Source organism: Mustela nigripes, chromosome 5, assembly GCF_022355385.1.
Source record: "Mustela nigripes isolate SB6536 chromosome 5, MUSNIG.SB6536, whole genome shotgun sequence".
NCBI lineage: Eukaryota > Metazoa > Chordata > Mammalia > Carnivora > Mustelidae > Mustela > Mustela nigripes.
This window is the reverse complement of record NC_081561.1, coordinates 142,111,462-142,127,059: the sequence shown is the minus strand read 5'-3', so window position 1 is coordinate 142,127,059 and position 15,598 is coordinate 142,111,462. Positions and strand designations below refer to the sequence as shown.

Genomic DNA, 15,598 nt, shown 5'->3' with positions numbered 1-15,598 from the left:
TCCGCCGCGCCGCCGGCCTTAAGGAGCTCGCGCGGCGATTGGCTGCGCGCCGCCCCCTGCCCGCCCACAGGTGTCTGCTTGCGCACCTCCGCGCACGCTGGGGCTGCAGGGGATCCCGCCTTCACAGCCAGAGGCCAGGCACCGTGGCCGCAGCGATTTCTCTGCGGTTGCTGGAAGCGGCCACTTACGTAGACCTAGCGTATTAAGTGGGTGGTAGAAAACAGGGCCGGAGAGGGGTGCGCGCAGACCCGCCAGCAGCACCCGAAGGAACAGCAGTAGCGAGGTAATCACAGCAGCTGTGGCGAGGGGCGGGGCCGCATCTCATCCACGTTGGAATCAGCTCAGCTGGGCACTTCGCCCCTAGTGAGCTGGCCCAGTCCCCTCCCCCATACCCCATCTATTTCTTCAGTTTGGTCTGTAACATCGTCTGTAATACCCTCTCAAACTTGCCCCAAAGACCCTCAGGAACTGCCTATCAGACTGAGGGAATCTGGTGAAGAGATGATCTAGAGCCATCCTATTCCTTGCAGAGAAAACCCCTATGTCCAGGTGAATCCTATTATTGTCATTGCCAATTTCCAAAGCCACTGGTCCAGTCTTCGGTCTTTACATCTTCCCTTGGACACCAGACTTGTTTGAAAAGCCTTCTACAACTACAGTCTTCAAAGTGAGATGCTCCAATCTTTAAGATGAGGCAAGGAAATAATCAGGCCTATAAGAAACACTTTTAAATGTCTCCACTGGGGTATTTATTGGTCACAAGGGGACCACTAAGTCACTGCTTTCTGAAGGCCTCTCAGAACCAATCATACTTAAAAAAAAAAAAAAATGTTGGTGCATATCCATCTTTTTAAAATATCAAACATTCATAAATAAAATATTTTTAAAAAATAAAATATCACGCAGATTAGAAATAGTAATGTTATTTCATTTCTGTATAAATATGAGATTAGGCCACCACCCATTTAAAAATTGGGAAATGCTCTAGAAGCCACCTTAACTGCTTACAGGTTCTTTCTCATCGCACCAGGCTTAGATGGCCAGAAACAGCTATCTTGATTTAATTGACTCCTGTCAAAGAGCTGTGGTGATGCCCACCTAGCCCAGCTTCATTTTAGATTCCGCTGAATGCACTTCAAGCTGCTTCTCCTACCCAGCAGATTCTTACGTCAAGCCGAACTGAGCATAAGCCAACCCTGCTCTGTCCACCTCCACTTTCGGATCCTCTCCGCATTCCTTCTTCTTCACATCTGGTTCTGCATGTCAGGGATCAAGAGCCCAAATAAGGTCATGATTTGTCCCTTTTATCTTCACAGCACTGTTTATAATAATTAACTGAAAAGGACATTTCCTATTTTAAAAAAAGGTCCACACTCTGTAGCAACAGCTCTCATTTATTGAAATCAACCACTATGAGCTGGACATGGTAACAAGCAGTCTGTACAAACCTCGTATGTGTACTCTCGCCACAGAGGGCTCAAAGGCAAAGATTTCACCTAACCAAAAACAGCTCATAATCTGCGTTTATTCTTTAACTTATAAACATTTGTCCTTGCAAAGTTAATCATAATTGACAACAGCTTTTCTCAGATACTTCTGTCCAAGAGAGGGGAAGAATTTAGCCCTTGATTAAACCACCGCCCCCTCAACGCGTACGCAAGGGGAGGTGGGGATGACCTTAACTAGTGACAACACTTCACGGTTACATGATTAGACAAAAATTCCAAGCTGGATGTTCTTCCAGATGCTCTCTTCTGGAGGACGGAACAGCTCACAGCTTTTGTATTCATAGGTTCCAAACAATGCTCCTCTCTCATTCATAGATTCTCCGAGGCTCCTGCAGCACCACACCGCCTTCCGTCATGGCACTCTGCAGTCGTTTTATCTGGTTTTGAAGACCCGAAAAAAGGAAAAAGTTAAGTCAGCACAACAAGAAAGCTGACAATGAACAGTTCACTTCCCAAGAGAACGAAAACAGCTGATTTGCTCCTTGCTAACTCTTCAGCCTGCACAGATTTTTCCAGAAAGTGGTAACGATGACACAGATAAGAGACTCTAGAGATGCCGAAGATTAGCAGCATTTCATCATACAGACAAGATGTTAACACATGGACAGGGAAGCAGAGTGGGGGACATCGTGGCTCTACAGTCAGTCACCCTGGACTCACTCGAGACAAGCCAGCCTCAGGTGACCTGGGGCATATGACTCCTGACCTCTGGGCTGCAATGAGGATGGAATGAGGTCACACATGTCAGGATACCCACCTCGGCATCTGCCACATGGAAAGAACTTAATAAATGCAACTATTGTTCTGTGTCAGGAATTCCTACTTTTTTTTTTTTTTTAAAGATTTTATTTATTTATTTGACAGAGAGAGATCACAAGTTGGCAGAGAGGCAGGCAGAGAGAGAGAGAGAGAGAGAGAGAGAGAGAGAGAAGCAGGCACCCTGCTGAGCAGAGAGCCCGATGCAGGACTCAATCTCAGGACCTGAGATCATGACCTGAGCCGAAGGCAGCGGCTTAACCCACTGAGCCACCCAGGCGCCCCAGGAATTCTTACTTTTTAAAAAATAAGTACATGAAAACCAAAATACCGAGTCTGAGGCTGCCTCCCAAGGAGTGGGCTGGTAGACCATGAAGTTGATTCCTGCCTCTAAGCATCGCTCTGCCAGCACTCGTCCTACACTCTCACAGGCCACCACATTTCTGGTGCTGTAAAGGTGCTTTTTAATAGCCCATTCCCGAGTGGATGCTGAAACCACAACCTGGCCGCTGCGATGCTCAACCCGCGCTTCCACGTGATGCTGAGTCCTGATAACTCGCAACCTAAGGGAGATGAGGAGAGAAGAAAATCACAAAAGGGTCCTAAAGGTAAAAGGCCTCAGGTGAATAAATGCCTACATATTGCTCAAGAATACAATGTCTGTTTCACTTACTTCAACACAGTTAACCTGGATTTGACTTGGAAGAGCTGTTTTCCCTGTCTTTATGAGGATATCCTCAATAACAATAAACCAAACATTTCCACTTAACTTCAAATATCCAGGAGAAATCTGGTATTTGAGATGTGAGAATTACACAGCATTACTTCAAAAAAGGATTTCAGGAGGAAGAGCTAAGCTCTGTGACCCTCCGTTGAGTAAGGATATTTACTTACATTATGTTTCTCTTTTCCAGCTAACACTAAAATAAATGTAAGATCGATCAAAGATTTAAATTAAAAACTGAAATTGTAATACTAGCAAGCAGATATTTTTACAACGTCAAACTAAGTCTTATTTATTTAGTTAGTTTAAACTCTATTAACATGTAACATTAGTTTCAAAGTGATTCATCAGTCTTATATAACATCCAGTGCTTATTACATCACGTGCCCACCTTAATGTCCACTACCCAGTTATCCCATCCCCCGACCTCTTTCCCCTCCAGCAATGCTCAGTTTGTTTTCTATGATTAAGTCTAAAGTAAGCCTATTTGTACAGGACATCAAACCATGTCATCCAACCTTTATAAAGAAAAAATTGACCAAGTTTTCTACAGTTAAGAAAACAGTAAACTAAAGTAAAAAGGCAGCAAGAAACAAAAAATATTTTAAACACATATTATTCATGGGGCTAATTTCCATACGTGAGAGCCTCCTATAATTAGTTTTAAAAAAAAAAAAAAGTACCTTAACAGTCAAAATGTTTGAACAGACCGTTCACAGCAACAAAATATTAAAGACTCTTGGGCCCATAAAAATACGCCGATCTCACTGATGAGATGCATGGACTAGGCAATTCATTGCTACCCTGTTTGGGATCATTACGGTAATCATCAGTAAGAAGCTAGCTCACTAAGACAGCCATACGGTGGTATTCTATACAGCCACCAGAAAGAATGACGTAGCACTTCCGGCAGTGCTGCTGTTGCCGTTTGTTGAGCACCTACTGTGCCAGGCACTGTCCTCCTGCTTACAGGCAGAGCTCCTGTTTCAAAATGATCTCACGTTTTTCCTTTCTTTTCTTTTTCTTTCTCTTTTTTTTAAGGTTACAGAAACTGACACAGAAAGGTTTAGTAACTTCAGCAAGATTACAACTAATGGTAAGTGATAGAACTAGGACTTCAATCAAGGGGTCTGGCTCCAGAGCCACTGTTCCTCAACGACACAAGGAAGTATTCTGAAGGGGCAGAGAGGATTCAGATGAAAAAGATCAGATGACAAAGAGTGTACGTGGTAAGCTAATATTTGTAATTTTTTTAAAAAGATTTTATTTATTTATTTGACAGAGAGAGAAAGAGAGAGACACAGACAGAGAAAGCACAAGCAGGGGAAGCGGTTGGCAGAGGGAGAAGCAGGTTCCCAATCGAACAGGGAGCCGATGTGGGGCATGATTGCAGGACCCTGGGATCATGACCTGGGCCGAAGGCAGACGTTTGAGGACTGAGCCACTCAGGCGCCCCCAAAATCACAGTTTCTTAATCAAAGGTCAACAGTCCTTTTCCATTAGGACTCAGATAGTAAATGTTTTAGGTATGTGAGCCCTAGAGTCTCCTGCAACTGCTCAACTCAGCCATAATAATACTAGAACAGCCAGGTGAAAATGAGTGGTGTTATGTTACAATAAAACATTCTTTGTGGATAATAAAATTTGAATTTTATATCATTCTCACATCACAAAATATTATTCTTTGGGATTCTTTTTCACATTTTAAAGGAAGGAAATTTTAAGCTTGCAAGTCAACTATGGCCCATGGGCCATAGTTTGCTGATCCTTGTCTTAAACAATTTGTTCAACAAAGGCATAGGACTCATCCTCTCTAAGGTCACTTCCTATTATAATATGCCAAAATGCTATATTGATAATACTGTGAATACACCAGATAGGAAAAAAGAAGTGGGAAAATAGATCTCTAATTACTTAAATAATCCAATATTAAGTAAATAGGTTGAATGTGTCAAAAGAATTTTAGATTAATTCAAATGATCTGCCTACTACTCCCTTTGACTCCTTTCTATGTACACTAAGTAAAAATGCATCATAGCAACTGTAAAATTTTATTAACCTTATTCCCTCTTCTACAACAAAACATAAAATTTTTGCTAACAAGGATGACATGCAATGCCTTTGAAGTGCCATAGGCCTAAGGTTTGTTGAATGAATGTGTCACACAGTTATGACTCCTATGTAACTTGCAATTACAATTTTATATAGTCTGTAAGAAATACTCCATTCATGGGGCGCCTGGGTGGCTCTGTTGTTAAAGCCTCTGTCTTCTGCTCAGGTCATGATCCCAGGGTCCTGGGATAGAGCCTCACATAGGGTTCTCTGCTCAGCAGGGAGCCTGCCTCCTCCTCCTCTCTCTCTCTGCCTGTCTCTCTGCCTACTTGTGATCTGTCAAATAAATAAAAATATTTAAAAGGAAAGAAAGAAAGAAAGAAAGAAATACTCCATTCTTAACATGTTTACTAAGTAAATAACCAAGTAAATAATATAAAGCAACACAGTGGTAACAATTTATAGTGTCTTGGCTCTCAGGCAGGTCAGACAAAAACATGTTTATAACTTAGCTCTATAGTTTATTAACCTGGTCTCCCCTAAGCCTCGATTCTCTTGCTCCCATAAAATGGAGGAAATTACTGTACCTACTTCATAAGGTAATTCTAAGGGTTAAGTGAGAAAGTGCACAAAAAGCAACTAAGGGTTCCTGGTAGATACAAAGTGTTCAATAAATAACCATTTTTATAACAAAGAACAGACTCCCCCCTTGTCTCCCTGCTTCTATTCTTCCCCCCCTTACAAACTTCTCCCCAGAGCAACCAGAATGGTCTTCAAGTTCAAAATTTATTAAACTCTCAGCTTCCCACTATTGTGAACAACTGTGACGTGCTTACTTCAGTTTACAAAGCTAATGATCTGTCTCCCACCTACCGCACCATTTCCCTCCCACACTGTTCACTCCTGTGCACACTGAGCTCCAGGTACCCTGGCTTTGTGGTTCACACACGCGAGCCCATTCCCACCGCGGCCATCTCCTCTGCCGGGAACGCTCTTCTCGGCAAACTGTCTTTCAAAAGGGACCTTAGCAGGCGCCCAGTCTCCCCCTCCGAACATCACCCTCTTTAAATTTTCTCCCTGACCCTGACACCTATTTATGGTCTGTCTCTCCGGGCCCATCCCCGCCTCCCCGCAAGGTCCCCCGACCCCCATCCCCGCCCACTAGCCCCTCCGCCAGCCAGTGGCTGCTTCCTGATTAGACAATCTCCGGAAACACCTGGCCGGTGGACTGAACTGAAACAATTTGTAGGGTACCGCGCACTGCTCTGCGAGACCGATTAAATAGCCGCCTTAATTACCTGTGCCAGAACTCTCGGGAGGGCCACGCTGTCCCCCAACCCCGCTCTTTCCTGGCCACTCCTAAGAGTTCCAGATTGCGGGGGTTCCGATTGGTGAACTCTGGGGCAACAGCTCCATTATCCAGAGGGTCCACGTCAGGCTTCGGCGCTGGCTTGGAACTCGTTGAGAACGCTGCGACCCCACACCCTAAGAATGGGAACCACCACGAGTATCTTGAGAAATGACAAACACGGACAAAACGGGACTCTGACCCCACCTCTGTCCCCATCCACTCCCCGGAAGGGAGACAAGAGGTGAGTCTGGTCACAGAGTACAGTCATCACAGACCCTGGTTCTTAATTTCCTATTGTCTCCGCAGTGCGGGACACGGGGGTCGGGGGCGGTTAACAGAAAACGCGGCTTGCGAACACACACTTAACGTGCAGGCCCTGGGGGGGTCACCTGAGAGAAGCCAGAATTACCAGGGTTCCTGCAAACCGACAGCCACTCCCAGAGCCGCGACCGGAGCGCCATTGCTGAGGGATCGCTGGCAAAGCCTCGGAAAAGCCTCGCGCGCTTCCCTCATCAGCGTCCCAGCCGCTCGCCGGCAGCAGCCATGTTAACTGAGGGAAAAGCTTTTGGATGCCGGAGGTCACCTGCACCTCGACCCGGAGCTTACAAGTCCCGCCGCCCAGCGGCTGACCGGCCGATCTGTTACCTAGGCTCCTCCAATCACTGCCTGCGCTGGCGTGCACGTGACGCTGCAGCCCGCCAACCACGTCGCAGCGACGCGCTTGCGGGAGGGGCGCAACCCGCCAGGGTGGAGTTGCTTTGTTTGGTCTTAAAGCGACCGCGGGTCGCTGTGGGATCCACATGCAACCCCGCCGGACAATGAGGAAACCCGGGGCAGCGCAAGATGCGGTTTCTTTTCAGAAACCGTAGTTGTCATTTTTCCCATGTGGCCCATGTAAAGCGCTTCCGGACCACAAGCCTAGGCCCGTGAGCGCAGGAACCGAGCTCGTGACTCGCCACGTGCTCGCCGAAGACCGTTAAAAGCAAACCCGCAGAACTCGCTCAGAAGCCCAGCTTTCCCGTGAAGGGCCCACCCTCTCTCGTCACATCCCAACTTCAAGCTCCGCCCTACCGTCCCCCTTTTCTAGAAGGCCCTAGAATGTGCAAAGGCGCACGCGCAACCCGCGCCTGGAAGAGGGGAGGAGAAGCTTCAGCCGAGCACCTCCTTCCTTCTCCAGTGCGAGACCCTGACTTCCGTTCTCCTGCCTTCGCGCCCTTCTTATTCGTTCTCTAATTGGGCGAAAATGCCGAGTCCGCCCTCTCTCGGCACCTCACTTCCTGCTCTTCCGCACGGCTCGCTTCCCCCACCACCTCTTCTTTCCTTCCCGCCCTGCCCCGCGGCCGGGCCGGGGGAGCGGTGTTCCCAGCAGTCCCCGCGGCCTCGCTCGGGCCCGTTCCACGCCGTAGCCGCCGCCGCCGTTGTGGCCGCCACCAGGCCTTGGGACCAAGACACTGGTTGTCCGCGGTGAGACTGAAACTCGACGTGTACCCCGCCGCGAAGATGGAGGGGCCTTTGTCGGTGTTCGGAGACCGCAGCACTGGGGAGGCGATCCGCTCCCAGAACGGTAAGGACGAACGAGGCGTGGGTCGAGCCCAGGGCGGTGCGGGGCCGAGCCCAGGGCGGTGCGGGTCCCCACCCCGCTCGGGCCACGGCTGCGGCGCAGCGCCTTCCCTTTCTCTCCCGGGAGAGGGCCCGGGGTCCAGCCGCGCGGGTCTCGCCGCTTCGGGGCGGGGCGGCAGCGCCCTCTCCCCACCGGCGAGGAATTCCGGAGAGTCCTGCAGGTGTGGGGGTCTGTCCCGCTGCGCGTGGTCTGTCCCGCGGATGCCCAGGCCCTGGAGCTGGAAGAGCGCTCCCGGGCCTGGAGAGCCAGCTCCCCGCAGTGACACGTGCCGGTCACGCCTCGCGTCCCCTTTGGTCCGGGTGCCCTGCGCCTCTTAGGTTCCGATTCTAACTAGCAGGAGCGTGTATCTCCACCTTTGCGCCTCTTTTTAGGACCGTTACCCAGAAAAGACAGGTCCTAAGTGCTCATGTTACCGATGAGCGAACGGCCGCGGTCCAGATGACTTGCCCATTGCACCGCACTGGTTAGAACCTGCGTAGATGCCGGGCGCTCGGTGTCCAGTTCCCGTTCTGACCCCACCCATCGCTGACAGGTTTTCACAGTGAAGTTGGATGAGGAAATTTCGGTTGGACGTTAGCCCGAGTGGTACTTAAGTTGAGTTTATCCTAACAAACGTTACGAATTAAGGCATGTGTTGTTGTTGAACCTCTTGAGAGCGCGTACACCTGGAAGTTATGGATGTCTGTCCATCTTATTTTAATTAATTAGGATAGATTTGTAGATTTGGAAAATCCGGAGGCTGTTGGATGTCATTTACTTACTTTAAGCCGAAATGGCTGTCATTTGGAGCAGTGGATTTAAAAAATTTTTTTTTCTCATTTCTACAGTTATGGCTGCAGCTTCCATTGCCAATATTGTAAAAAGCTCTCTTGGTCCAGTTGGCTTGGATAAAATGTTGGTGGATGATATTGGTGTGAGTATGCCTGTTTGTTATGTTAAAGGAAAATAACAGTGCCTAAACATTTAGCTATGTGAATTCTCTGTTTTTATCGCAATGCTGGTACTGGAACGTGTAGTAAAGGTGATAATGGGTTTCTGATGGGTATCTTTTAACTTAAGAGATGCCGTGTGCCAGTGATTGTGTTGTCTTTTTTCTTCCCTGCAAATTTCTTAGGATGTAACTATTACTAATGACGGTGCAACCATCTTGAAGTTACTGGAGGTAGAACATCCTGCAGCTAAAGTTCTTTGTGAACTAGCTGATCTGCAAGACAAAGAAGTGGGAGATGGGACCACCTCAGTGGTAGGTAGTTCTCATCTGATAGATAGTTTTCCTAAAATTAAACTTCGATAAAGTGAAGCCGTAAGTAAGTCATTTGTTTCTGAGTCAGAAATAAGCTCCATGCTTAGGAGGGAGAAAAGTTTCATGAGTTTTTCAGCTACAAAAATATTCATATATCACATACAGAGGGGTTGTGTTTTTTGTTGTTGTTTTTGTTTTTTTCAGAGTTTTTTTTTGTTGTTGGGGGGTTTTTTTGTTTGTTTGTTTGTTTGTTTTTTAAGTTCTTTTTCTGTGTCACCTGGGTGGCTCAGTAAGTTAAGTATCTGTCTTTTGATCTCAGGGTCCTGTGTTCAGGCCCCTCGTTTTTTTGTTTGGGTTTTGTTTTTGTTTTTGTTTAAGTTTTGTTTTCTCCTGCCACTACCTGAAACCCAGAAATCCTAAAAATCTTATTTATAACTAGCTAGGGGAAGAATATTATTGGCTTTTTTCTTTTTATTTTCAAAGACATTTTTATGTCAAATGCTGATAGGCAGTCTCGTGAGTTCAAAACAGGAGTGCAAGAAAGTAAATGTGAACAATAACAACTTCTCAGAGATCATCCAGCAAACTGATGTAGTGTGTTTTGTAGTATAGAAACACTATTATTTGGTAAGGAACAAATAATAGTTTGGTCTAAAGACACAGGCAGTAGTTTGTGGAGGACATGTTTATATTTCTAGATTAAACTCCAAACCATGAAAAAAACGGAATGTACTTCTTTTGAAATGATAAATACAATTTATAAGTAACTTGTTCACAATATTAAAAATAAAGTGATTATAATTTCCCCAGAAGCAGAGTTTTTGATTTGTTAATGTCTTTAGAAGAACGATTATTTGAATTCCGTTAATTAACACATAGTGTATTACCTGTTTCAGAAGTAGAGTTCAGGGATTCATCAGCTGGATAGAACCCCCAGTGCTCATTACATCACGTGCCCTCCTCAGTGCCCATCACCCAGTTACCCCTTCCACCCACCACCTCCTCTCCAGAAACCCTCAGTTTTCTAAGATTGTGTCTTTTATAGTTTGTCACCCTCTTTTTGTCATTTTACTTTGATTTAACTTCCCTTCCCCTATGATCCTGTTTTGTTTCTTAAATTCCACATAAGTGAAATCATATGATAATTGCCTTTTGACTGAGCTATTTGGCTTAGCATAATACCCTTTGATTCCATCCATGTCCTTGTCCATGGTAAGATTTCCTTTTTTTTTTTTTTCTTTTTTAAGATTTTATTTATTTATTGGACAGATCACAAGTAGGCAGAGAGGGAGAAGCAGGCTCCCTGCTGAGCAGAGCCCGATGCAAGGCTCAATCCCAGGACCCCGGGATCATGACCTGAGCCAAAGGCAGGGGCTTTAACCCACTGAGCTCCCCAGGTGCCCCAAGATTTCCCTTTTTGATGGCTGAGTAATATTCTCGTGTGTGTGTGTGTGTGTGTGTGTGTGTGTGTGTACATACATTACATAGAAGAGTGGCTTTTAAAATAAACCAAATAATAATCTAAAATAGCATGGGTTATGGGAGGGGTAGAGTCTTCAGTTGGTTTCTGTTGAGCACTTAAAATATTTAAAGGTAGTGGATGTGTAGTCTCTACTGTTGTTCCACAGAACTGGTTTGTAAGCCAGAACACTTTTCTGGCTATCAGCCTTTGGCCATTTGTACGTAAAGTACTGTGTATGTGTATAGGGCACCTTAGTGGCATAGTCGGTTAAGTGACCCAGGTCATGATCTCAGGGTTATGAGATCAAGGCCCATGTCAGCTCCATCCTGGGCGTGGAGCTTACTTAAGATTCTCTCTCCCTCTCAAAAACAAATGTCAATTTTTTTTTTCCAGATTCCCAATAACCAGTTATTCACCGTCAGTAGCATTCTGGTTGATAATAGCTGATCGTTTTTGTGTTGTTTTTACATACGTATTTCACATGCTGTCAGACCAAGAGCGATGAATATTTTCTCTACAGGTTATTATTGCAGCCGAACTTCTTAAAAATGCAGATGAACTGGTCAAACAGAAAATTCATCCCACATCAGTTATTAGTGGCTATCGACTTGCTTGCAAGTAAGATTGTTTGCATTCAGATAAAATTTTACATTATGTGATGTTACAGTTGTAAACAGTGTTCTTTAAATCTTGTTAGTGACTTTATTTTGAAAAAGTGCTGTTTTAATAGTAATATTTGAAGTAAGAAGTAGGGCTGGTGGTTTGTTTTTTGTTCTTTTTTTTTTCCCATTTGACTGCCACATTTTCTCCCAATAATAGATTTTGTTGGCTATGCTTGTGGGATAGATAAAATTGCCATGATCTGAAGAGGGAGGATTTATTGTGTCCTCCTCCTATATGAAATGGCCAAACAGAAAATTGGTGCCTAAGACATTTTGATACAGTGATAAAACAAAAAAGTTTGAGTAATGAACTTATAAGTGTTTTCTCCCACATACTTCAAACAGGGAGGCAGTGCGATACATCAGTGAAAATCTAATTATTAACACAGATGAACTTGGAAGAGATTGCCTGATCAATGCTGCTAAGACATCGATGTCTTCCAAAATCATTGGAATGTATCCTTGTGATCGTTCAGTCAAGTGTAGGCTTTTTTAAAAGTAAGATCTTGGTTAGTTTTTGTGCTGATACTGTGATACTGTATTGAAATTGTTTGCTTCCTTCCTTTTCTAGGGGGAGAGATAATAATAAAGTGTCACAGTGATACAAATTGCAAGCAATGATAAATAGTATTCCAGCATTTTGAAGGCATAGTTAATGCTTGTTTCTTTGATGAGATTGCTGAAAGGAAGTGCCTTTGAAGTCCCTTGATTTTTGTGTGCACCCATTATCCATTCCATGTTCTTGTTCTCCTTAACCCTTGGCTTAGAAATGGTGATTTCTTCGCCAATATGGTAGTAGATGCTGTCCTTGCAGTGAAATACACAGATGTAAGAGGCCAGCCTCGTTACCCAGTCAATTCCATTAATATTCTGAAAGCCCATGGGAGAAGTCAGACGGAGAGTCTGCTCATCAGTGGCTATGCACTCAACTGTGTGGTGGGATCCCAGGGTAAGGCCTAGGATTTGATACTATAGGCTAAAATTTGTTTTTTATAGACTGTGTACTATATACATCCTTTAGGTGATCTATCCAAGACCAGCACCTACTGTTCTTTAGGAAAGCCCAGGGGAAAAGGAAAGTATACATCCAGGTTTTCAGTTTATCGCTTGTGTAATGTAAGCACATAAAACTTGGGAAAAATGCAAGTTAAGGAAAGGTAGAGGCCATAAAAATTTGTAAGTTTAAATGTAACAAAAATGTAAATTTATCTATCTTTAGAGTTGGTATAATTTAATATTTATTACTTTAATTATGCTTTAAGAATAGTTGTATTTTATAAAATGTAACGTTGTTACAGTTCTTATAAAGGAATTTAATGTGTTCAATTATAGGCATGACCAAGAGAATAGTCAATGCAAAAATTGCTTGCCTTGACTTCAGCCTGCAGAAAACAAAAATGAAGCTTGGTGTACAGGTGGTTATTACGGACCCTGAGAAACTGGACCAGATTAGACAGAGGTATGTTGACCTTTGAAAGAGGTGTTTGTAGATTAGACTTCTGTTAGAGCAGGTGACAATTAAAAAAAAAGTATACAAAAAACAAGGAGTGGGGCACCTGGGTGAGTTAAACATCTGATGTGGACTTGGGTGGAGATCTCAGTCCTGAGATAGAGCCCCATGATGGGCTCTGCTCTCAGCAGGGAGTCTGCAAGTCCCTCTGCCCCTCCCCCTGCTTGTGCAATCTTTAAAAAAATAAAAACAAGGAATGTTACACTTCTACATAACGGCAAGTCCCGGTAGCAGAGGACGGAGATGATGCAGTGGGATTATTTAAGTGTGGGGGTCTTGGAGGACTTGAAAAATTAATTTTTACTTATTTATTTCGGGGGGGCAGAATGAGTATAGGGGAGAGGCAGAGGGAAAAGCAGACTCACTGCTGAGCAAGCAGCCTGACGTGGAACTCAATCCCAGGACCCTAGTATCATGGCCTGAGGCGAAGAAGACACACCTTTGACTGACTGAGCCACCTAAGTGTCCTGAAAACTTAATCTTTACCAAAGTCAAACTTTCTCTGGAAAGTTAGAAAGCGGTGGTGACTTGGTGTTTTAAGATAGATTTGGTGATATAACTTCGATGAAAATTTTGATTTCATGCGTGAAGATAATCGCTGAAGATCTATCCACAAACATAATTTCTCAAATAAACAACATAGTGTTGATTGAATGTTTGCTGTATGCCAGGAGCTCAGGGTTGCTACATAGTTACTGATCAGTTAGCATGCTAGAGAGCTAGAGTTCAGTTTGACTGCTTGCTTCCACTGGACCCCTGTCCTTCACATATTTTAATGATTAGTTGGTTTTGTTAAAAAATAAAACACAGTGACTGACCCAAACCTATAAGAGGTCTTTGCCAAGATGTGGCTCTCTCCTTTAGATCTGCATGTGTACTTTTTTCTTCCCAGTAAACAAAGTATCCTTTCTTTCACCAAAGGCCAGTCCCTCTAGCGTAAGAGTACTCAAGCTGCATCTCCAGTTACGAATTCCATTTCTCATTCTTTTTCTAAATTCTACTTGCAGCCACTTTGTAGCTCTCTTAACCAGAGATAAAAGCCTCCTACTCACATCCTGCTCCACTTACTCTCTAGCCTTCCCCATCTCTTCACCGCTGGATGTCCCAAGTTTTTTACACAAAAACGGTTTGCTGGTATTTTATTTCTCATTTCCTTCCCAGTTCTAGTCTGTTCTCCAGTGGAGGACCATTTGCTAAGGTCACTATTGGTCCCTAGGGTAAAATTCTAGAAAACTAGACACTTCGATACTTCATTTGAGCATCATCAAGCTAGTGACTACTCCCTTCTTGAAACACTTGAAGGGACAGCCATGGCATTGTGGTACTGCCTCCTCTGTATTTGTATGCCTGGGCAGCCCCGGGCTCTGCTCTGCTGTCCCTGGGATAACTCCTTGTCACTTCTAGGACTGCAGATACTATTTCTGTGCTGGAAACTTCAAATGTGTTTCTCAGAGCTCCAAACACCTCTGAACACTTTATGTATCTCAGAGTCAGTGTTTAAAACTGAACATAAATCTGCTTGTGCTGCTTTAGTGATGAGGACCCTTGGAGAAAACTAGGAAATATTCTTAACTCCTCTTTTTACCTGCCTTTTCCTCTTCTAATCTCTCACTTAAAACCACTTGATTTTTATCATCAAATTAAATCTCAAATTCATCTACTTTCCATTCTCCTGCCCACTGTGGTTGGGACAGCCAAGCTGGCCACCTGGTTTCCACTCTTGCCCCCTCTCCCAGACTTTTCCACACAGCAGCTACGACCTCATCACTTCCAAGGGCAGATCTATTTGTAGATTTCCCATTACTCTGGAACAGATTTTTTAATTTCTTTGATTTTTTTTCCTCTGTGGTCTGGCCATACCTGGAACTAGGTGTGGCCTAGTTCTTCTAGGACTAGACTCTTCCCCCACTGGTCCTTAATAATGTTCTTCCCTGTGCTGTGATGTACTCTCTCCCTACTGGTTTTGACTGGTTAATTTTTTACTTACTCTTTAGCTGGTCAGTCTCTCAAAAAAGCTTTTCTTTCTCCGTCAGTCTAAATTCCATTCTGCTGTGAGTTCCTCACTTGATCTTCCTGGGCCTTGCACAGGTTTTGTGTGTGTTTGTAGGATTCAGACTTTAAGCTTCAAAGGTGGAGCCCCAAGGATGCGCTTGGCTTCGCAGCTCCTGCCTGCAGTGTAGCATCTAGCTCAGTATGCACGGGGAGGTTAATTTGAGGGTCATCTTGAATTCATTCTACTTTAAAAATTCTTTGAATGGTAAGTGAGATGGTTTCAGTGATGGGTATTTTGCTTCTTTCAGATCTGTATCCCTTCCCATAGCTTGCTTATGATTTCTGTCCTGTGTCTCCCTGCCTCCTGGCAGCTTGCGTGAAGGATGCACCTTTCAAAAACTGAATTCTCTGTCATCCTGAACCATTTTACTCCAGGAGTCATTGGCTGTCTCTCTCCATCATCTCGGCCATAAACCGAGACTTGTGTTCAGACCATCTGTTCTCGTCAAACATGCTCTTCGATCTCCAGGTTACTTCCTCTTTGCCTCATTCCTCCATCTTTCCAGTGCAGTCTCCGCCATGATGTCAGGGGACCCTTTTGAAGACACTGATTTGATAATACTCTTATTTAAGAATACTAAACTTGGGGGCGCCTGAGTGGCTCAGTGGGTTAAGCCGCTGCCTTCGGCTCAGGTCATGATCTCAGGGTCCTGGGAT

The 15,598-nt window shown here is 44.6% G+C and overlaps 2 protein-coding genes and 1 non-coding gene across 5 annotated transcripts in view; 2 read left to right on the top strand and 1 right to left on the bottom strand.

Annotated features, from left to right (window-relative positions):
- Positions 1–1,376: 1,376 nt before the first annotated feature.
- Positions 1,377–7,427, bottom strand: MRPL18 (mitochondrial ribosomal protein L18). Of its 3 annotated transcripts, none has more exons than XM_059401375.1 (4): positions 7,037–7,427; positions 6,339–6,525; positions 2,596–2,827; positions 1,377–1,885 (listed from the first exon to the last, which is right to left on the bottom strand). In XM_059401375.1, exons 1-4 carry the CDS (start codon positions 7,191–7,193, stop codon positions 1,814–1,816), a joined length of 648 nt encoding a protein of 215 aa, XP_059257358.1. In that variant the 5' UTR covers positions 7,194–7,427; the 3' UTR covers positions 1,377–1,813. The 3 variants fall into 3 exon arrangements, with proteins under 3 accessions (XP_059257358.1, XP_059257359.1, XP_059257360.1); XM_059401376.1 differs by lacking the exon at positions 7,037–7,427 and adding an exon at positions 6,801–7,017; XM_059401377.1 differs by lacking the exon at positions 7,037–7,427 and adding an exon at positions 6,801–7,027 and having other exon boundaries at positions 1,818–1,885; positions 2,745–2,827.
- Positions 7,428–7,696: 269 nt separating this feature from the next.
- TCP1 (t-complex 1) overlaps positions 7,697–15,598 on the top strand; it is an 11,393-nt gene continuing 3,491 nt past the window's right edge. Inside the window, exons 1-7 of the mRNA XM_059401372.1 lie at positions 7,697–7,955; positions 8,840–8,925; positions 9,127–9,255; positions 11,238–11,335; positions 11,725–11,835; positions 12,147–12,328; positions 12,712–12,838. Of these exons, the coding sequence (XP_059257355.1) occupies positions 7,892–7,955; positions 8,840–8,925; positions 9,127–9,255; positions 11,238–11,335; positions 11,725–11,835; positions 12,147–12,328; positions 12,712–12,838 (797 nt within the window). The 5' untranslated portion in view covers positions 7,697–7,891. The remainder of the gene's footprint in view (positions 7,956–8,839; positions 8,926–9,126; positions 9,256–11,237; positions 11,336–11,724; positions 11,836–12,146; positions 12,329–12,711; positions 12,839–15,598) is intronic.
- Positions 11,500–11,637, top strand: LOC132018895 (small nucleolar RNA SNORA29). Its single transcript, XR_009404667.1, has one exon. It is a non-coding gene; the product is annotated as a small nucleolar RNA SNORA29 (small nucleolar RNA).

Bases quoted from the DNA above. Each gene is read 5' to 3' on its own strand.
- MRPL18 (XM_059401375.1), bottom strand. From the start codon at position 7,193: ATGTGGATCCCACAGCGACCCGCGGTCGCTTTAAGACCAAACAAAGCA. The intron at 2,828-6,338 runs GTAATTAAGGCG...CATCTCCCTTAG, and splicing joins TCCCGAGAGTTCTGGCACAG to GTTGCGAGTTATCAGGACTC. The intron at 1,886-2,595 runs GTATTTTGGTTT...CTTCAAAACCAG, and splicing joins GGGAGGCAGCCTCAGACTCG to ATAAAACGACTGCAGAGTGC.